The 27,944-nt window shown below is 40.9% G+C and overlaps 1 protein-coding gene across 2 annotated transcripts in view; it reads left to right on the plus strand.

The window, feature by feature from the left end:
* ESR1 (estrogen receptor 1) overlaps positions 1–27,944 on the plus strand; it is a 368,696-nt gene that overhangs the window by 80,316 nt on the left and 260,436 nt on the right. Inside the window, exons 1-2 of one of the 2 annotated variants that reach the window (XM_021716021.1) lie at positions 27,522–27,587; positions 27,810–27,942. In XM_021716021.1, the coding sequence (XP_021571696.1) occupies positions 27,522–27,587; positions 27,810–27,942 (199 nt within the window). Of the gene's footprint in view, positions 1–27,442; positions 27,943–27,944 lie in introns of those variants that run through there. The other variant, XM_021716020.1, reaches the window with a different exon arrangement.

The raw sequence follows: 27,944 nt of genomic DNA on the forward strand, positions 1-27,944 counted from the left end.
GGGAGCGGCCACTGCACTCCGGTCTGGGTGATAGAGTGAGACTCCAACTCAAAAAAAAAAAGGGAAAATTTGAACACACACACACACACACACACACACACACACACACACACACACACACAAACGTGCGCACGCGTGCACGCACACATGCAGAGAAAGTCATGTGAAAATCAAGGCAGAAAGTGGAGTGATGTTTCTATAAGCCAAGGAACACCAAAGATTGCCAGCAAAATACCAGAAGTTATGGAAAAGCATGGAACAGATTCTCTACCACAGCCCCCAGAAAGAACCAACCCTGCCAACACCTTGATTTTGAACTTCCAGCCTCCAGCGCTGTGAGACAATACATTTCTGATGTTCAATCCAGTTTGTGTGCTTTGTTACTGTAGCCCTAGAGTACTATTACACTACATTATCTGAATAACACTAAGACTCTGGAACAATCCTTACTCATTCCATCTGTTGAAAGCGGGAAGCCTACTGATGAAGAATAATTACCTTTGCTAAAGTGCATGTCTGAAGGTAGTTATTAGGGGGTAGTTGGAGGCTTTTTTTTAAACCCTTCTCCCAGTTGAAAGGAAGCTTACAAGTGGAGTCAGAGAGTCTTCTTGGCAGGAAACCCAGTGACTCAGATTTTTTTTCTCACCCCAGGGGTCTTTGTGTGGGAAAGAACCAGGGCATCTTTTCTTCTTAATTGATTCATTGGGGGAGATCCTGCTTTTTGTAGAGTCAAGGGAAGAACTTGCAGACTAAATCTAATTATCAAAAAAATAATCTTTCACTTCCTCTGTTGGCACATGATTGGACTGTGGAGGTTCTGTTTGAAAAATTGATCCCTAGATTAATTTCTATGGATGAATTTGTCTTTTGGATTGTTGTCAGTAATATTGATAGTGCCAGGTGGCTTTTCACTAAACAAACATACTTAACATCCTCAGGAAGTAAAAAACATTCTAAAATAAGAGTGAGAAGCAGATTGGAACATCATGCTTTTCGTGAAGTAGATGTCCAGTAAGTATTTATGAGTTGAAATAAGTTACATTAAGCAGGGCTATTATGAGGTACGTTGCCAATAGGGAGATAGAGAAGGTTCTGGAAGAGTTTGATCGGTTTTCATTCACTTTGCAATACATTTGGTCTAAAACAATTTCACTAGTTGGTAAAATTTACTAGTGATCAGAGACAGAGAATGTCATTCAATTTCACTTACTCTTCTTCTAAAAGTTTGCTTTGGTCACACTGAAAGGTTCCATTTTGGAAAGTATAGCATCTCACAGAAAGTGGTATAGTTTGTGGGGGACAGGAATAAATGATTGTTCTGGGAATGAATAACTTTGACATTTTCTTTGAAGTTAGGTTGTGTTGTTTGAACTTTTCTGTCCCTGAACAAGGCATCATATGCCAAGAATAGGCAACAGTTTCTGGATCACTGGGGACGAATTAGTCATGGATGGGTAGTAGCACTGCATTGTGGTCTTCTTTTAATATCCAAAGCTGTAAGCAACTTGTGACAGATTCTTGGCTTGCCTTTTGCACAGTATTCATAGGGCTAGATTATCATTGCTTTTCACCACCAACTTACATCTATAGAAATCTGGAATGATCACAGTGTCCAATGTTTTCCTCTGATTTTGGGAAAGGTCAAACTTCAAAATTTATGCACAGAACCAATTTCTAGGCATCCAATTCTGTCACCGAGCAAGGACTGAATGGCAGAAGAGGTGGAAGGAACAGTCAGGACAAAATAAATGATAAAAGAGAAACTATCTATCACATGGAGACGATGTACCCCAAACACCGAGAGCTCACTGATAGAGATAAATACAGGTCGAGCATCTCTTATGCAAAATGCTTGGGACCAGAGTGTTTCGGGTTTTGGATTTTTTCAGATTTTGGAATATTTGTATTATACCAGTTCAGTATCCCTAATTCAATAATCTGCAATCTGAAATGCTCCAATGAGCATCTCCTTTGGGCATCATATTGGCCCTCAAAGTTTCAGACTTTGGAGTACTTTTGATTTGGATTATGGATACCCAGTCTATACTAGCGAGTTAAAACAGTCCTGAAATGTGTAGCTTAGAGCAGTGAGCAAAGAGAAACAAAATAGCCTGCAGAAGATGGTATATTAGTTGAGAACCACTGAGTTAAATAATAAAACATGAGAAAAAGGAAGAAATGAGAACTACCAAAGCTCAAAAAGATAAAGATTAAAACAGGCTTCATTTAGCGAAAATACAAGTGCATGAGCTTGCTCCTGTTACTCTAGGCTCTGCACCATGCACAACACGAGAAGAAATGGGCTTAGCAATGAGAACTTGCATGAGAACAAAAACAAATAATTTAAGAAAAAGGACTGCCAGTGGTTTTCTGAGGCAAATGGAAACTTATTTTAAAAATCAAGCTTAGAACAAATTGTGTCTTGAGTAGTTAAGTGTCAGAATGTGGAGTTCCTAGTTACATTCTATTGTACACTTAATTGCCCATGGTCACCCATATCCTCCAAGTTCATCATACTGGCCTTTGTTTCCCCATTATGATTTCCAGTCCATATATGCCCATTCTGACATGAACACCTTTCTAGCCACAATCTTTTGCTCATTAAATCACCAATATCTTGCCTATGTGTCTGGTGAAATACCTAGTTCACTTCTTCTTCCCAATTTCCATAGCACAGTTCTAACCAACACTCTTATTTGGGACTGGTACAAAAAGAAAAGAAAAGGAGGAAAAACAACAACAACAAACAAACAAACCCCTGAGTTAGACATCACTTTCTCTGACTTTTTTATCCTCAAAGCTAGAGTTACTCAGGGGAGTCCAGAAAATACCTATGGTTAACTCCCCTGAGATTCTGATTTCACTTGTACAGGGTAGGGCTTGAGCATGAATATTATTAAAAAACTCCTGTCATGATTCTAAGGTACAATCAGGATTGCACCTTAGAAAACCTTGAAAACCATTGGACTTTCAAGTACTCTTTCTTTTTTTTTTTTTTCCAAAAAGGTAAAGCCCAGACTTGTGCAGAATTCAAATGAGGGTAAGGCTTATGTCTGATGTCAGTGATTCTTGATGTTCAGGCCATTGATCCTCCTCAGTCCTGGGAGAGCATTTGATATCAAAATCATGGCACAAAACTTCTTACCTAAGTCCAGCTTCTAAACTTCTCGAGTCCTGAAGATGTTTTTGCTACTTGGCCCATATAATTATAGTGTTGTAGAAATTTCCAGGTGTCTGAATTTTTTAACCTAGTTTTTAATCAAAATGTAATAGAAAATTATCAAATATAAATGACTTTTGAATATTTGGATTCTGGTCATCTTTTGGTAGAATACAAATACTAATGGAACTAATTTTTTTTTCTTTCAAAATCATACATTTCTTTCAAAACTTCTTTTAGAGTAGAATTTTATAAATGGAAGAAGATTTGAAGATTATTTTAATATAATCCCTTAATTTTATAGATGAAGAAATCAAAGAGAGCCATTGATTTATTTAAGTGTCTTAGTTCATTTTGTGCTGCTATAACAGAATACTTGAGACTGGGTAGTTAATAATGAATATCAATTTACTGACTCACAGTTCTGGTGGTTGGGAAGTCCATTATCAAGGTGCTGGAATCTGGTGAGAACCTTCTTGATGCGTCATCACATGGTGGAAGGTGGAAGGGCCAAGAGGTAAAAGGGGGCTCAATTTAGCCTTCATGTTAGCATTAATCTCACCGTTGAGGGGTGGAGGCTTCATGGCCTAGTCACCTCTCAAAAGCCTCACCTCCTAATGCTATTACAATTGCAATTAAATTTCAACATGAGTTTTGGAGAGGACAAACATTCGAACCATAGCACTAAGGCTGCATAGTTAGTTAACAACAGAGAACCTGAGACCAGAACCTCGAGGTGCTGTCTCTCAATCCAGAATGTTCTTTCTCCTACATCCTACCTCTTCCCTGTTTTCATTCCTTTCTTGTGTTTTCATCCATTTTCAACATGCTCAAATTATATTCCAGGCAGGTCAGAATGACTCTAACTTTTTATTTAATGGAGCAGAATAAAATATCTTTCTAATAAACAGTGACAAATGTTTGTTTAAAAAAAGTATTGGGCAAAAGATACACTTTCCGGATAGCTATATTTTACAAATTAAATTTACAGTGGGAACCACAGGGCTCTTAAGAGTATCTGGTTTAACTGATTTTATTGTTAATCTGCTTTTCTTAAAACAGAAGACTATGAAGCAGAGGTAAGTGGTGCTGAGGAAATAATAATTAAAATACCAAGGATGAGATGCAAAAGGGCAAAGTTGCAACTGTAATGTGAAAAAAACAAAGTATGTTCTAGTCAGGCCAGTCATAGAATTAGAAAAAAATGGGAGCTTGGATTATTGAGTTCAAATCCTTCATTTTAAAAATGAGGTCTTTCAATTTTGCTTGACTAAAACCCAACCAACAACTTGTTGGAGTTGGAACTTGAATCTGTTTCTTTATCCTTATTGTTTGGGATATTAAAAAAGAAAAAAAATTATGAGTTTTTGTTCTCTTTTTATTTATTAAATTGATGCATGTTCATGAAGAAATATGAATATAGAAAATATTAAAGATTATAGAGAGACAATATTTCTATGTATTTTTATAATCTGGTTTCCTCACTTTGCCAAAGATGGTAAGCCTACTTTGGAATAAAGTATTTTAAGAATAGTACTATAACTCAATATTTTAGTTAGACAATGATGTATTTAGCTCTTTCCCCATTAGCAAGTGTTTGCTTTCAAAATTTATTTCCAAGTTTTTGGTAAGTGGTGCTTCAATTGACATCTCTGCTTGTTATCATAGTATGAATTTTGGATTACTTCCTCAAGATAAATATTTTAAAGCTGTATTAGGCATAAGATTCTTGATACATACTTTCATACTTCCCTCCAGAAATGTATGCACCAATTAAAAAGTGGATGGAGGCACCTATTTTATCATACCTTATTATTCTGGTCACCTTTAATAAAGCTACCCTGGTATTAGGGCTTTCCTCCAGAAACCTAATAATTTAAACACAGGAAGTGAATGTGTGAGTGGACAATTAAATGTTGACCAAATATGGAACAAGGCTGAGTGTAAATCAGTCAACTGAAATAATAAATACACCTCCCATCCCCCCATTTTGTCCATGCTCTCTCTTATCCTCTATATTCACTCACTGACATTTGAAAGGAACTGTATGACATGAGACGTGTGTGACTTAATGCTTTATTTAGGTTTCATTGAAACATGAACCGACCCTACCACTCAGGTACCACTCCCTTCATAATCACCCAGCAGCAGCCTTCATGTCATCCTGTGTCCCCCAAGGATGCTGCAATGACTTTCACAGTGACTTGTGATAGGCTGAGGGGCAAGTGGTGGCTGACATCCAGCCCCGGTCTGCTCCTCCAATGGTTTGCATCATGGTGACTGTGGGATTCTTTCTGCCAATTCCCACCAAGGCCCCCCAGGGACAGCAGCAACCCCGTGCCCACTTCTCCTACTCCTGGGGGGAGAAGCTAAATATTTTGCCGACTAGAGAAGGGCATGCGATTTGTTGACAGATTCTTAAGCGCCATTGGTGTATGCAGGGCTAGACAGGTGGGGGAAACCTCTTGGGGCAACAGGTGCCTCGGAAGCCCTGGGTGTAGTAGACGATAACTGAAACAGGTTAGTTAATTTCATAGTAGTCTAATACGGAGTGGTGTTAGCATCTCTGTATATGTCTACTTAGAAAATAATTTCATATTTCATACTTCACTTTTCATGGAAGGTAGGTGTATTTAAATAAACTTTTAATTTTACAACAGGTTTTTAAAAATATTTTTTTTAATTTTAAAGATGTGGGATGCAATTCAGGGTTAGGTACATAAGTAGTCATCACACAGGTAAAGTTTGGGCCTTCCCTTGGTCCCAACTTTGCCTAGTTTGAGATTGGGGGCCCTTATTGATGTTATATGCCCTGCCCCCTCCCTGACAGTATCCCACTACTGCCAATCCCTTTCTTATAGTATTATAATAAATGTTCAGGGTCCGCTTATGAGTGAGTACATATAGTACTCAGATCTTTGTTTCTGTGATAGATCACTGAGTATTATAGACTCTAAATCCATGCAAGTTGCCGCAAAGTCCATAATTTTATCCTTCTTTATGGCTGCATAATATTCCATCATGTATATGTACCACATTAAAAAAAGTCCAGTCCACTTTTGATGCACAGCACTGTTGGTTCCATGCTTTTGCTATTGTGAATAATGCTGCAATAAACATGTATGTGCAAATATCTTTTTTTATAGAGTGATTTGAGTTCCTCTGGATATATTCCTAGGAAAGGGATTAGGTCATATGGAAGGTCGATTTTTAGATCTTTTAGAAATTGCCACACTATTTTCCACAGAGGTTGTACTAGTTTATACTCCCATCAGCAGTGTGAAAGTGTTCCCTTTTCCCTGCATCCTCTACAGCATATGTTGTTTTTTGAGTTATTGATGATGGCCCCAGATGCCCATGCCATAAGAGATAAGATAGACAAGTGAGACCTCATCAAACTGAAAAGCTTTTGCAAAGCAAAATAAACCATCAAGAGAGCGGGGAGACAGCCCACAGAATGGAGAAAAATATTTGCCAACTGCATAGCTAACAAAGTCCTAACATTCAGGGTCTACAAGGAATTCAAGCATGCCAAAAGGAAAAAAACAAACAGCCCTATTAAAAAGTGGGAAAAGATATGAATAGACACTTCTCAGAAGGAGACAACAGTTACATGAAAACAGCCTCACTAATCATCAGAGAAATGCAAATTAAAACCACACTGAGATACCACCTAACTCCAGTTAGAACAGTTAGATTTTAGATTTGAATTGGGAAGGTAGTAGAGATTTCCTGTCTAAACCACACTGAGTTACTTCTATCTATAACATGTGCATTAGTATGGTATATTATAATTAATGAACCGATACACATTATTGTTAACAAAAATCCTTACTTTATTCCAATTTCTTTAGTTTTAGCCTAATGTCTCATTTCTATTCCAGTGTCCCATCCAGAGTGCCACGCTACATTTTTGTCATCATGAATTTCTCAGATTTTCCTTGTTTTAGATGGCCTTGATGGTTCTGAGGAATACTGGTTAGGTGCTTTGTAAAATGTACCTCAGTTGGGATTTGTCTGACATTTTCATCATGGATAGCTGGGGATTACAGGTTTTTAGGGAGGAAGACCACAGAGGTGAAATTCCATTCTTATCACATCATGTTGAGTGTATATTCCATGAACATGATTTATGACAATTAATATTGACCTTGAACAGCTGGCTCAGGTAGTATTCTTTAGGTAACTTCACTGTAAAATCCTTCCCTGTCTTTTTCCACACTGTAGTCTTTGCAAGGAAGTCACTGTACACAGCACATGCAGAGGAGTGGAAAGTTATTTGGAATTCTTCTGCTCGGGAGATGTATCTATTCTCTACTATTTATTTATTTCTTCAATTATTTATATCAGCATAGCTTCATGGGTATTTATTTTAGACTTTGGTTATAATACAATGCTACTTTATTTTATTGCTCAAATTGTCCCAGCTTTTAGAAGCTATATTTTTATAAAGAGGATAACTTTTTAAATATAAAAACACTCTTTCCAAAAACTAAACCAACAGCAGAAAGTGTTTCTTAATTTTCTTTAATGAGTGTTATTTATACCATGCTTTCTTCAAATAAAACTCAACTGCTTGTAACCTAAAACTTATTGTTTGTATTCAAATGTGCTAAGACCAGAAAAAAAAAAAAAAAAAAGAAGACTAGTTTCCAAGACTGAGTTAGGCAACATACAACTCAGAGTTATATAAAAAAAAATCCTTCCCGTTTCTTTCTCCAAATCTCCCTAGTGGCTCATTACTCCTTGGGTATTGATAAAACCCTCCACTGCTATCCCTAGGATACATGGTGTGGCCACTGTGACCAGAGTTACTTCCTTCCTTGTGTTCTAGTTGCTAGAACTTACTTTAGTTCTTTTAACATATCCCTCCCATCAAACTATTTGAAAAGTTCCCCCAGAGTGCCCCTCACCCCAAACCTATGCCTTTTGCTCATGGTTTTGTAATGTTGGCTCATGCAGTTGTGAACACTGACACTTCTTAAATTTGTAGGGCAGGCCAGCAGCCTGGAAACTCAGGCAACAGTTCAGGCTGCAGTCTTGAGGCAAAATTTTTTATTCTTTGGAAAACTCAGTTTTGGTTAGTAAGACCTTCAACTGATTGGATAAGACCCACCCACATTATGGAGGGGAACTTAAAGCCATCTGATTAATGTTTGATTAAATAAGGGTGTACTATAGCTTACCCAAGTTGACACATAAAACTCACCATCACAGTGACCAAGATAGAAAAAGTATTATGAGCAGGAAAATACCTTAGTGAGGGACAGGCCTGGGGAAGGGAGTCGGGTTGCACTTTAGTCAAGAAAGATGGAATTTGAACTGAGATAGAAAAATATATAAAAGAAGGGAAGGGACCAGTTCTGTCATTAATTTGCATTTCTACAGTTTCCCAAGTGATATTGATGCAGTTGTCCTGGGGAACAACAGATTAAGGGTACACCTATTTTATTATACAATGAATCCTGAGAAAGCCTGTTAATGGGTATGACTGTTTTCCTCAAAATTCCTACCTGATGTACTCTGAGGGTCTGGCAGCTTTGTCAGGAAGGTAAAATCTCAAAAGGGAAGCTTCGAAAGATCTCAGGATAAAGTAAAGATAATGCACTGCTACAAGAAAAGGCTAGGTTTACTTGGAAGTGACACCCTCCATTTTAATGAGAGATGAGACCAAGATTCTGAGTTGTCATTTCCCACAAGTCATTGAACCCATTAGGGCCTCAGTTTCCCCATTTATACAAAGAAGAGGTGATAATGGATATGCAATTCTGGAATGTGTTGTGGCAGTGCCCTTGAGTAACGAGACTTGGGGAGGCGTGATTCAAGTTCAAATACTTTGTTATCAGAGGATGTCTGTGTTGTGTGTGAAGGAGAGGTTGGTTATTCTTCTGCTTATGTCCACTCTACTCAAACTTTCTTCTGTGGGAGAAAAATCTTGGTGTGGTAGAGATTGCGGTGACCCTGTGCTAAGACAGAGGAATGTGCGAAGCTTTCACGAGCGTCACTCTTCACATGAGTGGGGAAGAGATCGAGTCTCATTAAACCAGATGATCTCCAAGGTCCTCTCCGTCCCACCTCCGATGACTCCCTGGTTTGTCTGTGCAGGGTGCTCACAACATTCCTGAGTTAGACGTAAATTTAGCACTAAAGTCTCAAGGTTGCTCTGGATTACAACTGCTGGAGAAGTTGTGGTTGTAGGGTCTGTTTCCCAAGTGACTTTTCCTGATTCTAGTAGGGCCAGGACCAACTTCCAGAATCAGAGGTCTTTGCAAGTGCTGTGAGGCCCCTTGGCCATCTACCCTCCTGTGAGAGGCTGCGTCTCCTGCCTAGCTCGATTCCAGTGAGCTGCAGGGCAGGATCTCACTGTGCTGGAGAAGGATCTGGAGAGCCGGTGACTTGGTAGATCCTGGAACTCTTTTAGCTGAACAGATCCTTTCTTCATTTCATCTTTGCTGGACTTGATCTAGAGAGTAAGTTATGAAACAAACATGACCCATTCGCCCCCTAATTTTGTGTTTCTAATCAACCACAAACTACCATTTGTATACACAGATGTTGCTGAAGAAGACAGTTGGCTTTACACAAGAGTAAAAATTAAACCTCTTAGAGCGTTTTTGGTTAATTTGTTTAAAAACCTGTAATTTGACATGTGAAGAATTTGGGTTGTGTGGGAAGGAGGGATTGATTATTCCTCTGCTATGTCTACTCCACTCTCAAACTCTCTTCCATGAGAGGAAGACAATAAATAATAATAATAATAATTTTTTTTCATTGTTATCCTTGGACATCTCAGTTTTGCTACAGAGTCTATACCAGTCTGTCCAGCACGGCAGCTACAGGCTACGTGCAGTTATTTAAATTTATTTATTTATTTTATTTTGAAGATGTGGGGTACAATTCAGGTTAGCTACCTAAGTGGTCATCTTACAGGTAAAGTTTGGTACTTTTATTGATGTTATGTGTCCCCCCACCCCTGACAGTGTCCTCCTACTGCCAATCTCTTTCTTATAATATTATGATAAATGTTCAGGGTCTGTTTTTTTTTTTTTCTGATAGGTATCAAGTGTGTCCTTAAAAAGAAATAGAAGATAATGTTGGCTTTCTGACTGAGCAAATTTCATTCCAATTAGTCTACACTATCAGCTATGGGATCCATTTGTTCTATTTATTGAAGGCATTGGGGGAAGGGTGAATGAGAGGGCTGAATTCCTAGAAGGAATATAAATGTGACTAGTATGCTGAAAAGCAGGCTCCGTGGAGTATAAGTACAGAATACACACTGTGTCTTTAAATATGTTTCCATGGAGGAAATGTAAAGCAAATCTCAAGACTTTCTGGCCATTTCCAAGTTATAAAGGGCCTCTAGTCACCAATTAGTATAACCAGTCCGATGTAAGTATCAAATGTGCAAGTTTCATTTCATCGCACAACTCCTCCCCTTTCCAGGTTCAAGTCCACTGCCTGTGGCGGGGTCAGGGAAGTTGGCCTCTTTTTCCTTCCCTCACATTTATTTCTCTGTGCATCTTGCCAGTCTGGATTTCCCTAGAGGATTGAGGTGGATAGGTCAGGAGGAGAGGAAATGGCTAGGGAATATTGTGGTGAGCTGCTGGTGTGTTTTCTGAGTCTGGCAGGTGTTAGGAGTTGCTTCCTCTCTCGGGAGCTCATTCTTGGGCTCTTTGGGTACCACCCCATGCCCAAACACTGGGCTCTCTACTGTGGATTCTGCCATGTAGGTAGCACCACACCTTCCAGCTGGTCATGCTGGGCCTCCCTCCGCTTGGGAATCAGCAAGCACTTCCTATTGAGGTCATCTGTCCCCTTCAGGCAGTCCTCTCGGACTGGATCCAAATTGAACTTACTCAAGTTCTCGCTCACACGTGGCCTGCAGTAGCTCCATCCTTTGCCTCCACAAACTTTGGGCACACAGCCCAATCCTGACACAGACGTCTTTCCTTGCTTGTGATCAGAGTATTGGGCCAGACTTCCCTAATCCTTAGAATTTCTAAGTGGGTCAGACACTCGAGGTCACTGTGTCTGCCAATTCTTAGCAGATATGTATCAAGTTTTCTGGGGGGGCTGGGAAGGGTGGCTCATGCTGGTAATCCCATCACTTTGGGAGGCCTAATGGGAAGGATTTCTTGAGCCTGAGTTCAAGACCAGCTGGACAACATAGCGGGTCCTCATCTCTGTTTAATTAAAAAATACTACTAAAAAAAAATACTTCTGGGGGTTTTGGTGAAGTCCCTTGGGCTGCCGATGGGGACAGGCATGGCCTGCCTCTTCCACCTGGGTTGAAGGGGAAACACGTGGCAAACAACTCCTTAAATCCTCTGATTTCTTTATTACTTATCCTTTAATGTTTGATGTCTGAGAGAAGAGTGAAACCCCCTCATTATTGTTATATTTTAAAAAAAAATCCTGCATGGTGGCCTTAAACTTCACTTTGGAATGTGCTATTTAATACTTGGGTATCTCATTCCGACACTGGGACTAAATAGTTTCATTTGAACATTCTTTTTATACATCCACATACATTTAGCCGAGTAAACATGGTTCAACATTTTAAATCTATTGACCAGCAAATCACTTAACTCAGTTAATAAAAAGACTAATGAGGCCAATCTTTCTATAATCCATGAGTCTCCACTGTGTAGTCCTGAATTAATCCCTGAACTTAAGTCTCCCATCTTCAAGGAGTCTATAATTTTATTTGGCAAATTGGTCTTATAATGAAATTTCTGAACATGGAAAAACACTCATGTTGGATAGCATGAGTTTTCTCCAAAAGTATAAGTATAAGCAGTAGATACTATTATTATTATTATTATTATTGAGTTGGAATCTCACTCTCTTGTCCAGGCTGAAGTGCTGTGGCACAGTCACGACTCACTGTAGCCTCTATGTCTTGGGCTCAGGTGGCCTTCCACTTCAGCCTCCTGAGTAGCTGGGACTACAGGCGCATACCACCACACCTGGTATTTTTATTTTTTATTTTTTTATAAGGTCTTGCTATGTTTGTTCTCGATCTCCTGTCCTCAAGTGATCCTCCTGCCTTGGCTTCCTAACGTGCTAGGATTACAGGTGTGAGCCCCCATATCTGGCCAGTACATGCTATTAATGATCACGAAGAGTATATGGTGATTGAGCAGAATTGCAGCATCTGGTCATGAACAGAGAGAGCACCTCAAAGCTAGCTGACTTGTGGCTGGGTTGGCAGTTTTCAGGACTAGATATTTACTGAGCCCAAATATGTGCTAAGCTGTATGCTAGGGTCCTGAGAGGATACCAAAATTTAGTAAAAAAAAAACAAAACCAAAACACTAAAACAATATGTGTGTTTCAAAGTGGCAAGTCCTGTAATAGCAGTTGCCTACCTACATGGGGAGATTAAATCTACTTGGTTAAGTTATTAATTTTAGATGTACTTGTAATATAAAAACATAGTTTAAAAATACTAGGAGACTAGGATATTAACTTTAATAGGCTATTTAATTTTCTCTTCATTGATTCCTAAAAAATTGGGATAGAGTATAACTTTGCAGTATAACTGTGTGGAAAGGAGTCTTAGGGCAAACTCTCCTTTGCTGTGTGTGCTATGGATTCAAAAGCTTACAAATAAATAGCAATTGGGTTTTCTCCAAATAAAAAAACCCCCAACAATTTGGGTTTATTTGTAAAAGTGAAAAGTTAGCCATAAATATAAACCTATTTTTTTTCCACTAAAAATAGGACACAGTCATTATTTTCCTCTTATTGGTATCCAAGTGGGTTTCCATATCTTTGGGTCTAGTAGTTGTATTTACTAATGACATAAATAAGAAGACTAAAAGGTATAGTTAAGAAAAATTGGGTGATTTGTGATTTCAACTTTACTGATAATTTTATACATAAATTAGGAAGTCGACACATCTGCCATTTGAGTCTCAAGCATTTTAGTTGTATACCAAAACATCTTAATGCCTGATATTTGACAGTCTGCTTCCAAATATTTCTTTTTATTTTTGTGAAAGCTGCAGTTTTTTCCTCGACATGACGGCCGCAATTTTGTCAACAATCTACCACTTATTTACAAAGGTTTAAAAATCTGATGATGGATATTTACTTGTACTGTACAATGTCTCAGTGGGAGAAAGTGGTTTGCAATGGGTCTGAAAACATCATAAAACAGTACAAACTGGCATTGCAACAATTTGTTTCCCAAACCACACTGGATTCTTGTGAGTTTTTGCTTTTTAAGTTTATATATCTTGCTTCTGGTGCTAATGTCCTCCATACCTAAGATGCCACTATGCATGCTTATTTATTTATTTATTTATTTTAATCCCCAGGAAAACAGTCCTTATTTGTCCCAAATTTCAGTGATGTGGTTTCAAGCAAACTGCTGTTTTGGAATGGTGGCAAGCAAGCCTTCAACAACAGCTTTTTATTTCATCTAAAACTTTTGGGCCACACATCTCTGGTTTTTATCACACATTCATCACCTTTAGTTCTATATTAGCTTGTGCTTCTGGGGCCCTAGTTATTGGTAACTACTAGAAAAATAATGATGCTAACCAGCAGAAAGAACTTGCATTTCTTACATCATTGCATTTGATCTTTGCAACACGTCTTTGAGGTGGGAACCGTCCCAGCTTTAGAGATTCATCTTAAAGACCTTAATTTGTCCACGGTCATACAACTTCTAGGTGATAGAGCCAATGTTCAAACTAAAACATGTGAAAAGATGTGTGGCATCACCCACTGTAAAAAAGTGTTAGCTAAAATCCCATGGAAAGATATTATTTTGAATAAGCCCTGAAAAGTTCAAAGATCTACCCTATTTGCAAGGGTGTGGGAGTTCCAATTGATTAGCCAGTATAAGGGCACTTGGTAACATCTACCAAAAGGAACATTACACGCATTTTCTCATGTGTGAACCAATTTATGTACACATTTACTAATTGAAGCATTGTTGATCATTGTAAAAGATTGGGAACTTGTCATTAATGAGGAACTGGTAAAATAAGTTCCTCTATGCAGTGAAATATCATGTAGACATAAAAATGAGGAAGATATCTATGTAGTGAAATAGAAAGATATCATATATATATATTGATTTGGAGTCTCACTCTGTTACCCAAGCTGGAGTGCAGTGGTACATTCATAGTCACCACAGCCTCAACCTGCTGGGCTCAGGTGATCCTTCTGCCTCAGCCTCTCAAGTAGCTGAAACTACAGGTGGTGTACTTCCACACCTGGTTTATTTTTGATTTATTGTAGAGACGAGGTCTCACCAAGTTGCCCAGACTGGTCTCAAACCCCTAAGCTCAGGCAATCCTCTCATCTTGGCCTTCCAAAGTGCTGGAATTACAGGTTTGAGCCACCACGCCCAGTCTGATAAATTGTTAATAAAAGAAGAAAAAAAAAAAGGCACAAACGGTGTGATTTTTGGTTTTCTAAGAAAGGGTGTGGAAGTGCATGTGTGCATTTTCTTCAATATGCAGGGAATATCTCTAGAAGGAAATTTTAAAAACTGGTGATCTTAATTGTCTCTAGAGAGGGATAATTGGAGGGTGACAGGCAGAGGTGAGAGGAGATTTTTCTCACTGTGGCTTTGGAAATGTCTTTTGAAGTTTAAAACACAAAGGTGGGAGGATCACTTGAGTCCAGAAGTTTGAGACCAGCCTGGGCAATATAGTGAGACTCTGTCTTTACAAAAAAAATAGAAAAAATTAGCTGGGTGTGGTGGTGTGCACCTGTAGTCTTAGCTACTCTGGAGGCTGAGGTGGGAGGATTACTTGAGTTCAGGATCTTAAAACTGCAGTGAGCTATGACTGTGTCACTGCCCTCTGGCCTGGGCAACAGAATGAGATACTGTCTCAAAACAAAAACAAAAACAAAAAAACAAAGCCAAAAAATCCCAAACACAAACTGAATTATATGAGGGGGATCCTCCCTCACCAAAAATCCTCAGAATTATCTTTTGGAGGGCAGGCCTCTTGTAGTACAGGTTTCCCCTGCTAGGTAAGTATTCTAGAAACCCATCAGGATCAGTGTATCAGCTAGCATTGTTGTGAGAGACTGTGTTCAGCTTCAGTTAATTTTTTTTGAAATTCTTTCAATGAATTAGCCCATTTCATGATGAGTGATTTACAAGCACACCTGCCCACACTGTGCTTAGTATTCAGCAATTTTTGACCAAAACCATCATAATCCAGGTGCCCCACCCTCCCTATTCATCCGACCTCACCCTGAGCAACTTTTTTTTTGTTTCCCCAGATGAAAAAAATCTCAAAGGGAAATGTTTTGCTAATGTGGAAGAGGTGAAACAAAAAATGGCAGAAACGCTAAAAGTCATCAAAATTGACAAGTTCAAGAGCTATTTTGAGCAGTGGAAAAAGTATCTTGATAGGTGTATTGCATCAAATGGAGAGTACTTTGAAAGTAACTGAAGTTTAAACATGTAAGAATACATCTACACTTTTTAATAAATTCTGTGGTTTTTGGGTCCCCCTCATAAACATAAAAGTAAATGAAATAAAATTTTTAAATGAAATGGCATCTGTAAAGCAGTTGCTAGATGCTCAATTAACAGCCATCAGGGTTGACCTTAGACTTCTGGTGAGGGAGCTATCAGTACAGAAATCAGCTCTAGAAAGAATGTTTTGGTTGTCAAACTGATCAGAGGGAAAAGTCTCCAAAACTGATGGCCATATTCTTACTACAGTAGTTTGGAGTGAACAGAAATAATTCACTGTCAACCCAACTCCCAAAGAAGTTAAGGCAATCTGGTTCAGTTTGCCAACCTCTTTCCTCTTCTCCTATAGATTTGGGGGGTGATTAAAAGCTCCTAAGAATATTCACAATGCTGCTACAGCCATTCTGAGCAAGATCTGAGAGGAATATGGTCTTGGATTCATGAGGCTATGGCTCAGAGTTTCTACTGAAATTCTTTCAAACAAAGTGAAGGGTTTGTCACTGGGGTGGAAATTGTTACTGAATGCTTAGCTAGTGCTAGATTATCTAAAGCAGCAAGTGGTTTTATGGGGCAGAGGTGGGAAGATCTGTTATGTATATGGTGAAAGGGAGATTTGGGTTGATTGGGAAACATTCATTTGAGTGAACGTAGCATTTATTTTCAAGAATAAGCATATCCAGGCTGTTGAGTAAGCACTATATTTAGTTCGATTGTTCTTATGCCCATTCTGAGAAAGCTAAATTATCACATCAGAAGGAGTTAAAGATCACATTTTGCATGAAAGAAAAGCCAACGGAAATGAGACTGTTAGACTAACACTTTTGCGTATTTTACACCAGCACTTCTTAGAAGAAGACTTTATTGTTTTTATGTTTTCTGTCTCTAGCATTGCAAGTAGCGGGAGAGTACATTTTTGCTACTCAGAACACTCTCACCTTCAGTTTTTCGTTGGGAAAATCAGCCCCTCTGATTTGACTGCTGTGGAACATGTTTTATGAAAGTCATACGCTACCCCCAGGCACTGCATGTGCTTGTTTATTATGTAATATTAATGACTTACACAGAACAATGATGACTCCTGTGAGAGGAAGAGGAATACATCCTTACTGAGGTGTGAACAACTTCCTTAGGCCTTCAAGGAGTCAACCAAAGCATGCTTTGACACAGTTCATTCTCGTTTTGAGTTTTCAAGCTTCTTAAAAGAGCAGGATATGCTTTGCTTCTCAGGCCCTATGGCTTTCTTTTTTTTGAAGTTCTGCAAGTAGGGATTTTTCTTCGTTGAATACAATTTTCCTGTTAAAAATTCAAGTACCTACATGTGAAGTAGAAATGGAAATCAATTCCATCTGATATGTTCCTATAAACTGCAGGCTGACATGAAGACCTTCAGTAAACTGGAAGTTTAATGGGATGGGGCATCAGGGGGTGGGCAGCTGTACACCTTGAACTCTAAGCATCCCACTGAAAGCAGAGTCTGAGAAGGTTGTACTGAGGAAAGAATGTCAGTGAAGGAACCTGACTTTGGAAAGGGAAGCAGGGGGAGTTGAGGACATACAAGGAAGTTGGAAAGAGAAGCAGGGGGAGTTGAGGACATAAAAGGAAGAGAGCACATTGGCTGGCTGGGGCTTTTTTTGCTGTGAGTTTTGATTAGAATTCTCGGTTTCAGCGGGGTGGCCCGTGTTGAATAGGGCTGGCCTGGAAAGACCTCAGAGAAGACCCTGGCTGGACAGCCTGATAAGGAAGTAGATAAGAACTCAGAACAGAAAACTGAGAAGAAGGCCAGGGTGGAGAAAAGGGAACACATTTACAATTTGTGCAATTAGCATTTGGTACAAAAGCTTATGGAACCATGTCTCCCCCTGGATGTATGGCACAGAAAGTTGCTGGTAAGTATCACTAAAAGCAATGTCTTTATTAAAGAGGCAACAAAAATTTGTTACGAAATTTTCTGAATCTTTGAATGTTCATGTTATTCCCAGTAAACTTTCTGATTCCTTTAAGAGGCTAACTTTTAGGAAGGCTAGCACTTTGTTTTCAGTTAGGGTCTCACTCTGTTACCCTGGCTGGGGTGCAGTGGCATGGTCACAGCTCACTGGAACCTTGACCTCCTGGGCTCAGGTGATTCTTCCACCTCAGCCTCCCAAGTAGCTGGGACCACAGGCTTGTGTCACCATACCCAACAATTTTTTAAATAGTTTTTTTGTAGAGACAAAGTCTCACTAAGTTTTCTAGGCTGGTCTCAAACTTCTGGGCTAAAGTCATCCCTGCTCTTTTTGGTCTCCCAAAGAGCTGGAATTGCAGATGTGTGCCACTGTGCCTGGCCTCTTCTGAGTCTTTGAATGTTCGTGTTTTTTCCAGTAATTTTTCTGATTCCTTTAAGAGGCTGATTTTTAGGAAAGCTAGCACTTTTTGACCATAAAGTGGTTTCTTTGATGAGAATGATAGCAAAATGAAGAGGAGCTTTGATGTCTTTCAAATTAGATTATCTTGGAAATGGAAATGTATCAAATAAAGTAAAACAAGCAGGGTTCTTTCTGGTTAAAGGTATCACATTGGCAAGTTGTACAATTTAGATAGAGGAAGGTTTAAAATTTTTCTTTAGCTGGAATGTCCGATTCATATTACACAAATATAAGAGGAGACCTAAACGACTCTCTTCTGAGGAGTAATGAATGGAAGGTGGATTCCTCATTGCTTCATATTCAGAAGGCAAATGATGTCTCTGACCACAGCTGTTTCAATGTTTTTAAGTTGTGTTCTCATACTCGTCTTCACATTTCCTTATCGGTAATTTGGGAATGTGGAAGTAGTCTTGCTGTATTTTCCAAAGACTTGGATTTTTAAGACTAAAAGAATAGTTTCTTGAGCTGCCAAGATTATGCCTTAATTTGATGTATGCTGAGCATGCTCCACACTGAAAAAAGGGTCTCGTATTTACAGAGAGAGACTAAGGGTGGGGTAGAAAGAAGGATGTACCTCAAGTACATTATTATCTGCTCTAGTTCCTCTAACTGCATGACCTTTGGCAAGTGTCCTGTGCCTTTCTGGCCTCAGTTTATTTATACAATGAAGAGTTTGGACTCAGCAATTCATAAAGCAACTGTCAATTCTAGTCTATTATAGCTGGCTCCATAGCTCAGGAGTTAGAGCCCTGGTCTTGTAAAAATTTATTATGTAACAAGAAATGTGAGTTATTCTAGAAGATGTGGATCTGCTTCTAAATTTTCCTTCAAGCACTCGTTCTAAATCCCAGCCATCATTGCTACTCCTTTTGAGATAAGTCATTGAGAAAATCAGATAACAATGCAAATATGATGTCTGGGAGGAGTTTGCACATTCATTGTTCAAATGGTATTTGTTGGAGGCCAGTATTTGTCAGGCATTGTACTGGACAGTGAACGTGTGGCTTTGAAAAATATAGTCCTTGCGTGTTTTTTAAAAATGTACAGGCTAGTGGGGAGAAACAGGGAAATAAATAAGAAATCCAATAGTATGATAAAGGATATAATGAGAATGTTTAGGGAGATGTGAACATTCACAGGAGAGATACCCAGCAAGAAATCAAGGAAGGCTTCTTGGTGGCTGTGATGATGTTTCAAGGGAGACATGAAGGATGAGAAGGAGTAAGTCACATGAAAAGGGATAGGAGGAAGATTCAGGTAGAGTAACTCACATACATGAATATTTTGACCCAGAGAGAGTTCAGAGGGTTTGAGGAACTTGAAACAAATTCATTATGGGAGGAGCACAGTACCTGACTCATGAGAAATGAGGATAATAATCCAAGTTCCTTTGCTCTTGAGATAGATAACTCTTCTTGCAGTGCAGAGAATGGATAGTAGAAGCAAAAGAACGGAATCAGTGATCTTCAGAGAGAAGACAGTGTTCTGAAAATAATAACAAGGAGGAAAAAGAGAAGCAGCCTCAAAAGTGATTGAGGAAACAGAAATAAAAATCTGTGATGCTTTAAATGCAGAGAGTGAGAAGCACGGTCAAGGCTGAGGGCTGGGTTATTTTGTTCATGTTTTGTTATGAACAGCAGTGCCATTTGCTGAGATAGCGAGCACCAGGGAGAAGCAGACTTGGGTAAAAGATATGTTAATTTTGAGCAAGTTGAGCTTCACGTGGCTATTGCATAGTAGGTGCTCAATAAGTATGTGTTTACTGAATGGACATGTAAGTAAAAGTGTCTAAAAAGTATCTGGACATGTGGGTATCCTAGTTAGGAAAGAGGTATTGGTTGGAGATTTCCGTTTTGGACTCTCTCTGGGTCAAAATATTCATGTATGTGAGTTACTCTACCTGAAATGTTTCTCCTATCCCTTTTCATATGACTTACTCCTACTCAACCGTCAAGTCTCCCTTGAGATTCCACAGCCACCAAGAAGCCTTCTTTGATTTCTTGTTGGGTATCACGTCTCCCTATCTGACTTCAATGTACAGATGAAACTTATTAATAAAATGCAGGGAGTGGATGTGATCATCTGGGGGGAGGGTTATGGGAGGGGCGAGGGCCTAGTGGCTGAATCCAGAGGAGGACAAGCACGTGAGAGCAGGTAGAGGAAGAAGAGGAGCTCTTAGTAGGAGGGAATAAACACTAACCCCCTAGAAGTAAGCTCTGTGAGGGCAGAGGTTTTCATTTGTTTATTTGGAGTTACCTGTTACTGACTGAATTGTGTCCTTCCCACCACTTGCCCCTAAATTCACGTATTGAAGCCCTAACCCTCCATGTGGCTATCTCTGGAGATACAGGCTTCTTAGAAGGTGATTAAGGTTACATGAGGCCATGAGGGTGGGGCTCTACTCTGATAGGACAGAGGCCTTATGAGGAAAGAAGGAGATCTCTCTCTCTTTCATGCCTCCCCCTCTTCCCTCTGCCAAGTGAGGACACATTGAGAAGGTGACCATCTGCAAGTCAGGACGAGGGTCCTTTGCAGGAACTGATGGTGCTGGCACCCTGATCTCACACTTCTGACCTCCCACACTGAGAAAAAATAAGTCGCTGCTGTTTAAGTTGCCCCGTCTATGGTGTTTTGTTATGGTAGCCTGAGCTAGGACAGTTCTCAACACTTAGAAACAGTCCTGGGAATTGTAGGTAATCAATAGTTTTTGAGTGAATTGAATGAATGAGTCATTCACTGGCATGCCTATGAACTTATTGCTCCTGGGCACAGTGAAATTGTAATGAGGGACTTGGGAGAGGGAGCGGCATTCACACTTGGGAGTCCTGGGTGCTTAGGAAGAGTGTGAGGGAGCAATGGTAACAAAATAGGAAGAAAGACCCCAAAGGGCTTGGAAGGCACACATCTCTTTCTATTTTTTTAAAAAATCATTTGGCTAGGCCTGGTTCTGAAATTGGGGATGGTTGTTGGTTGATTGGTGTGTGTGTGTGTGTGTGTGTGTGTGTGTGTGTGTGTGTGTGTACGTGTAAAGTCCCTTCTTAACATTAGATAGGACTATCTGAATCTAAGTGAAGTTAGGCACAATCTGGATATTGCTTTTCACAGAGAAATCAAACCCTACACTGGCAATGAGATTCCTTAAGTAAACAACAGATAACAGGGAGAAGAGGGACACAGTGTAACAATAAATGGAATAATTGGAATTCTTGTATCACTTGTGGCACTTACAGTAAAAGTACTTTCTAAATTGTCTTCTACTACCTGCAATATAGGTACATTATATAAAAAGACCCCAAAGAATTGTTAACATAAATTTTCTAAGAAAATGTAAGATGGAGGTTACTAAATTCCACTAAGCTGGTGACTTACATCCAAATCATTTATAGTAATAATAAAGAGTAGTCAGTCTGCCTGACAACCAAAGTCTAAACTGTCTTCATCAGGTCCTGGATGGGAAGCCAAGAAATGGCATCTGAGGTCACAGGGTTTGTAAGAGTAAGGGTCTTTGGCTTGATTATTGGTTTGCAAATCATGCCTTTTGTTCTTTGGAGTGGTAGTGGAAAAGAAAAGGCTGTTTAGAAACATGTTAAAGAATACTGATTGCATTTGGCTCCTTGTTAAAGTGTATCTTTCAGGCTTAAGTAACATCTGATCATACTAAAAGCCTGTTATACTTAAAAAGATCCATGACTAGAGTGTTAGCATAATTCTGTGACTGTATTGGTACTCAACCCAGGAAGAGGGGTCTGACTGAGCTCTGTACCTTAGCCTAGTCAAGTCAGAACCTGGCTAGTTCTGCCATTGGTAGGAAACGGGGTACATGTACCCTGATTTGTATGATATCATGATCCAAATAGAACCTTGTCCAAAGACATTTTTTTTTTTGCCACCTGGTCCAGATCATGATCCTGGGTCAGGTGGCAAAATGGATCTATGGTAGTAAAAATGAGAACAATGGTTGGCTATAGGGTGTGACTGGAATGGGACATAGAGAGAACTTTCTAGGGCAATGAATACGCTATGTTTTCATTGGGATGGTTGTTACCTGGGCATATCTGTCTATTCAAATTCATCAGACTCTATGCTTAAGATCACACATTTCACTATATATAAATTTTGCCTAAAAAAAAAAAAAAACCAAGAAACTCAAGGTCAGGTGAAAAAAGTCTAGAAGCTAATTAAAAACCCTTAAAAACAAATGACCAAACTATTTTAAAAATAAGCAGAAACTTAAAGGGAAATTCCTCATTATTCTTCCACTTTAGAGTAAAATTGATGGCATCAAATAAATGCTCAAAAACAAGCTCCCAACAGAGCATTTATAGTCAGTGCAATGACCAGTTTGAACATAGTAAACCTTCATGTCTGAGAGTAAAGGAATCATTTCTAGTAGTATGAGCTGTTAGGGAGCTATTTCCACATTTATTTTCTTTCAAGTTTCTGTTGGAGGGATAATGTTTTTGTAAATGTAAAAAGCTTTTAATGGAGCTAGAGAAGAAGCTATGTTTGGTCATAGTATTATCTGCTTATGGACTAAAAATTCAGAGCTCTCTTGTGAATCATGCTGCCAAGAATTGCAGGCTTAAGCCTCGAGATTGTTCGAATTTAAATTTTGACTTTATGGCCTTAGTCGGCATGAAGATACAGAGATAATCTTCTAGCAAAAACAGGTTTGAAAGTGGTGGTAGAATGTCACATGGAAAGTTAACTTTTAGAGATGATTATCCAGATAGATGTAATATTATTTTGTCCTTTGAAATATCTGGATCAATACATTAGCCAACATTTGATGACTTAAATGGCCAGGCACAGTACTAGACATGCAGAATTCCTAATAACTCTAGCTAGACCTTGTCCTCAAGGAGGTGCTGAGCAGACTATAAAATGTATAAAGAGCTCTAATTCAGGAAGAATGTGACAAATTCATGAGAGGTATCACCAGAGTTCAGAGGAGAGGAAATTTTCTTTGAATAGGGAGTAAAGGAAGACATTATGAATGTGGTGACATTATGGATGTGGTGACAACAGTATGCTTTTCTCCCAGAAAAGTGGGGGTTGTAGTCAGAATAAAAGAAGAGCTCTGATTCACCAGGAAAGCTCTAAGTTCTTGGGAGTATCAAGTTTGGCTACAGTATAGGCTACAGTGGAAGGAGACAAATTAGGAAGGATGGCTATGGGCAGTGAGGAAGCCCTCAACTCTTGGGGAAGCTCTCATCCGGGTTAAAGCAGTGCTCTTCTGCGATGAGATGGATCTTGGAGAAGGAAAATAACAACAACAACAACAACAATAATAAGCAAGGTCAGGAAGAAATGGGAGAGGAAAGAAGTAGAGAGGTCCTTAGGAATCTCTTGTGACAGGTAAGGTAACAAGGCTGAAGGGGGGTACAGAAATGCATGGAAATGGATAGACTGTAAGGTCAGAAGGCTTAGGAATTGCCTCTTGATTGGGTGTGGAATGCAAGGGAAAACCAGGAAGACAGTGAGATTTTAATCTGGGTGACAGAACGGACAGTGATACTGAGAGGAGTACCGTGCTTGAGAATGGTGACTCATATTTGAATGAGCCAGTGATGCCAGGAGACAGCTGGAAAAGTGGAGATACATTCAATGGTGAAGCCAGAGTCACCTTTTTCCTTCTTAACCCGGGAAAGGCAGCAAGTCATGGCTGGGAGTGGGTGGGTTCCACATGGGAGTGTCGGAAGATGAGAGAGCTGAAAGCCCACGTGTGAGGTTGTTGCTAGAGACACGATGAAAACTGGCATCGGGCAGTATCACCAAGCCTGGAGGACAAGGCTCACCAAGAAGGGTTTGAAAGAGAATGTGCAAGAGAAAGTGATCAAGAATACGGCCTTTGTTGGCCATTTTGGACTAACTCTGTAAGTGTCCCAACAGTCAAGTGAGGCTAAGCTTCTTATCCTTCCTAAGTTAAAGGCGAATATTTGCAGACTTCTTTTTCTTTCTTCATCATTCTTCTTTTCCTTCCTCTTCTCTCCTCTCATTTCCCTTCTTGTCTGACTCTTGCTTTCTTTTGGTCTGGCCTAGTGCATGGGAAGTCATTGTTGATGACAGAAGAACCCCCTGTCGCCAACAAAGGGAAACAGTCTTTCTTTTCAATATTTATTTGTAACCAATATTTGTTATCATTGCTGATTATGGAGGGAGCCCTTCTGTGCGCCAATGCTGCAATATTTTGGCTCTTTCCAAGCACAGAATAAGTATTTGTATTATAGAATCATTAACATTTTTATAACTCTCTACTCCTTTCTTTGTACTGGTCTCAAGAGTCACTCATAAATCTCTTGATAACTGTATGGTGTCCCAGGGCCAGAGCCTGGCCACTCCTGGCATTGTGATTAGAGTCATTTCATACTCAAGTTGATGACTAATGTCTGGCAACAAAGGCTTCAGTAGGCGTCATGTGTCCTGGTACCCTGGGCAGAGGCCCTCTGGGAGTACCTCGTTATTGTGTATTAGTACCATGGTCAAGAGAAAAGTTGAGGACCAAGTGGATCCCGGTGGACACTTTTGGGAAACGAGAGGCCTCCACTCCGAACAGTGCCAGTACAACTTGGAAGCCTCAAATCAGTTTAAAACAAAGATACCCACCTTTGTCTTATCTTTATACCCTGGGCTTTTAATAATATATATATATTTTCACATGTTTACAGAAGGCAGTCAACTGAGTTATTCGTGGAAAGGTTTGTGGGTTTGGTTAACGAGGTGGAGGAGTATTACATTTCAGCTGGAAACATATCCCTAGAATGCCAAAACATTTATTCCAAAGTCTGGTTTCCTGGTGCCGTCGGAGAGGAGGCATGGCCATAGTGCAACTGGGGGTTTGGGCCAGCGAGGCATTTGATCCCCATGTATTCCAGAAGGCTTTTATTGTTAAATTATATTCTTTTGGAAAAACCACCCATGGCACATTCTGTAAACTTGATAGCCATACGCTTTGGACTGGCATTCTATTTTAGCCGTAAGACTATGATTTACAGCAAGCCTGTTTTTCCTCTTGCTTGGGGTGGCAGCGGAAAGCATGGGCGCTCTCCAGCCTCCAGGGGCAAGGAGCAACAGGCTGGAGTTTCTCCTCCTCTCCTCCCTGGCTGTGCCACTCTGCTCCCGATGAGCAGACAGCCAGTCCCCCTCACTCCCCACTGCCATTCATCCAGCGCCTGCAACAGCCCAGCTGCGTGTCTGCCGGGAGGGGCTGCCAAGTGCCCTGCCTACTGGCTGCTTCCCGAATCCCTGCCATTCCACACACAAACACATCCACACACGCGCTCTGCCTTCGCTCCCACACTGAGCCACTCACACATGCGGGCGCATTGCTTCCTTCCTTCTCACGGTCTCGGCCCTTGACTTCTACAAGCCCATGGAACATTTCTGGAAAGACGTTCTTGATCCAGCAGGGTAGGATTGTTTTGCTTTTCTCTCTCTGTAGCTTGAGCATTTTGAGAAAGCAACTTACCTTTCTGGCCAGTGTCTGTATCCTAGCAGGGAGATGAGGATCGCTGTTCTCCATGGGGGTATGTGTGTGTCTCCTTTTCCTTTAGGGACTTGTAGGATTCTTTGTGCCATTCGTATGTAATTTGGCAGGTTCAGATTTTTAAAGAGCCCTATGAAGTGCTTTTGCATGTGCTTAAAAAGGCATTTGAAAATTGAAAGTGTGATTTACGGAAACTAAATCATCTCTAAAAAATTGCTTTGGAAAGTAATGATTGCTGGACATAACGGGAAATAACTGCAATTCGCCCAATATGTTTTTAACCCTTTTTTGGCTTACAATTTATAGTGATTAATGCTAAACTCAATTTTGGCTTCATATTAAATTAGCTATATCTGCATATCATCCAAATATGGTCTGTTTTTGAAAGAATTAGATAAAATTGTATGCTTGGTATACAATATTAAAACAATATAACCATTAACAACAACCTTGGCATTTATATATATCACAAACATTTTATAAGCTACTCTATTGGGTGTTTGGGATAGCAATTAAAGTACTGATGGTTGTGTCAGAGTCTGTTAGGCTGGAGCAAAAGAAGTTTATTAAAAAGTATAAACTCTACAGGATTATAGATGCATGATATACTTACTGTAGCTTTTGTCTCATAAGTAAGTGTATATACGTGTGTATATGCATATATGTGTGTGATGTGAGTGCATGCATGTGTGTACCTGCTTACCTTTTAATTCAGTAGAAAACTTTTTTTTCTATTTTTTTCCATCTGGATATTTAATTCTGCATATCCTAACCCAAGTGAACGGAGAAGGTCCAGTTTAGGACTAAAGAACAGAAATGTATCCTTTTAAGATTGACCGGTTAGAGTGACAGTGTAACATAATTGCTAAAGCTTTGTTTCATGACCCCGGGCTACGTTTTGTGCGAAAAGGTCGTATTTCCTATTCAGTTTTCTGAAGTTTTGGTTGCATAACCTGTGGAAGGCATGAACACCCAAGTGCGCCCTAACCAAAGGTTTTTCTGAATCATCCTTCACATGAGAATTCCTAATGGGAGCGAATACAGCACTGTGGTCCAACATAAACACTCAAGTCAGGCCAGGAGGATCTCAGGAGGCTGTGTCTGGAAGCATCCACTTTGGGAGCGTTTCTGTGACCAAGGAAACTGAGGTCTGGCGGGTAGCATTCTCCTGATGGGAGAACGCAGGCTCTTCCTATATGTATACCTGGAATCGCCGCCCGCCTTCCCCTCAGATGCCTCCTATCAATTTCTGCAGCTGCTAAATATAGCCGTCTGTGGCTGGCTGCATATGCAACCGCACACCCATCCTATCTGCCATATCTCGGTTACAGAGTAGTCCTCCCCAGGGTCACTCTATGTACACACTACATATTTCTAGCCAACAAGGAGGGTGAGAGAGAGACAAACAGAGATATGTCGGAGTCTGGCACGGGGCTCATAAGGCAGCACAGTGGAGAAAGCCGGACCCTGGAGTAGCCCTCCGCGTTTATTTTAAGCCCCGTCTTCCTGGGCCACCTTTAGGAGATCCTTGTGCGCCTACCCGCCCCTCCCCCACACCCCCGTAGTGAAATTCAGCCGCCATCCAGCAGCGACGACAAGTAAAGTAAAGTTCAGGGAAGCTGCTCTCTGGGACCTCTCCAGACCGAGTTGTGCCTGGAGTGATGTTCAAGCCAATATCAGGGCCAGGCAACAGTCCCTGGCCACCCTCCAGCACCTTTGTAATGCACACGGGCTCAGAGACCAGTACTTAAAGTTGGAGGCCCGAGCACCCGGGCGCCGGCGGAGCGCGTTCGCACCCGTGCCGCGCTCACCCGCGCCTGGCCGCCCGACTCCACCGGACCCGCTGGCTTTCCCCGGGCAGGGCCGGGGCCAGCGCGCGCGTCGCGGCGGGACATGCGCCTCGGCGCCTCTCACCGCGGACTGTGCTCTTCTTCCAGGTGGCCCGCCGGCTGCTGAGCCCTCCTCGGCCGCGCGGGGAGACGGTCTGCACCCCGCCCGCGGCCCCTGACTGTGACCATGACCCTCCACCCCAAAGCGTCCGGAATGACCCTGCTGCACCAGATCCAAGGGAACGAGCTGGAGCCCCTGAGCCGGCCGCAGCTCAAGATCCCCCTGGAGCGGCCCCTGGGCGAGGTGTACGTGGACAGCGGCAAGCCCGCCGTGTACAACTACCCCGAGGGCGCCGCCTACGAGTTCAACGCCGCGGCCGCCGCCTCCGCGCCGGTCTACGGCCAGTCCGGCCTCGCCTTCGGCCCCGGGTCCGAGGCGGCGGCGGCCTTCGGTGCCAGTGGCCTGGGGGGCTTCCCCCCGCTCAGCAGCGTGTCTCCGAGCCCGCTGGTGCTGCTGCACCCGCCGCCGCAGCTCTCGCCCTTCCTGCAGCCCCACGGCCAGCAGGTGCCCTACTACCTGGAGAACGAGCCCGGCGGCTATGCGGTGCGC

The sequence above is a fragment of the Carlito syrichta genome, unplaced genomic scaffold, assembly GCF_000164805.1.
Source record: "Carlito syrichta isolate Samal-C Ts95f unplaced genomic scaffold, Tarsius_syrichta-2.0.1 Scaffold308114, whole genome shotgun sequence".
Taxonomy (NCBI): domain Eukaryota; kingdom Metazoa; phylum Chordata; class Mammalia; order Primates; family Tarsiidae; genus Carlito; species Carlito syrichta.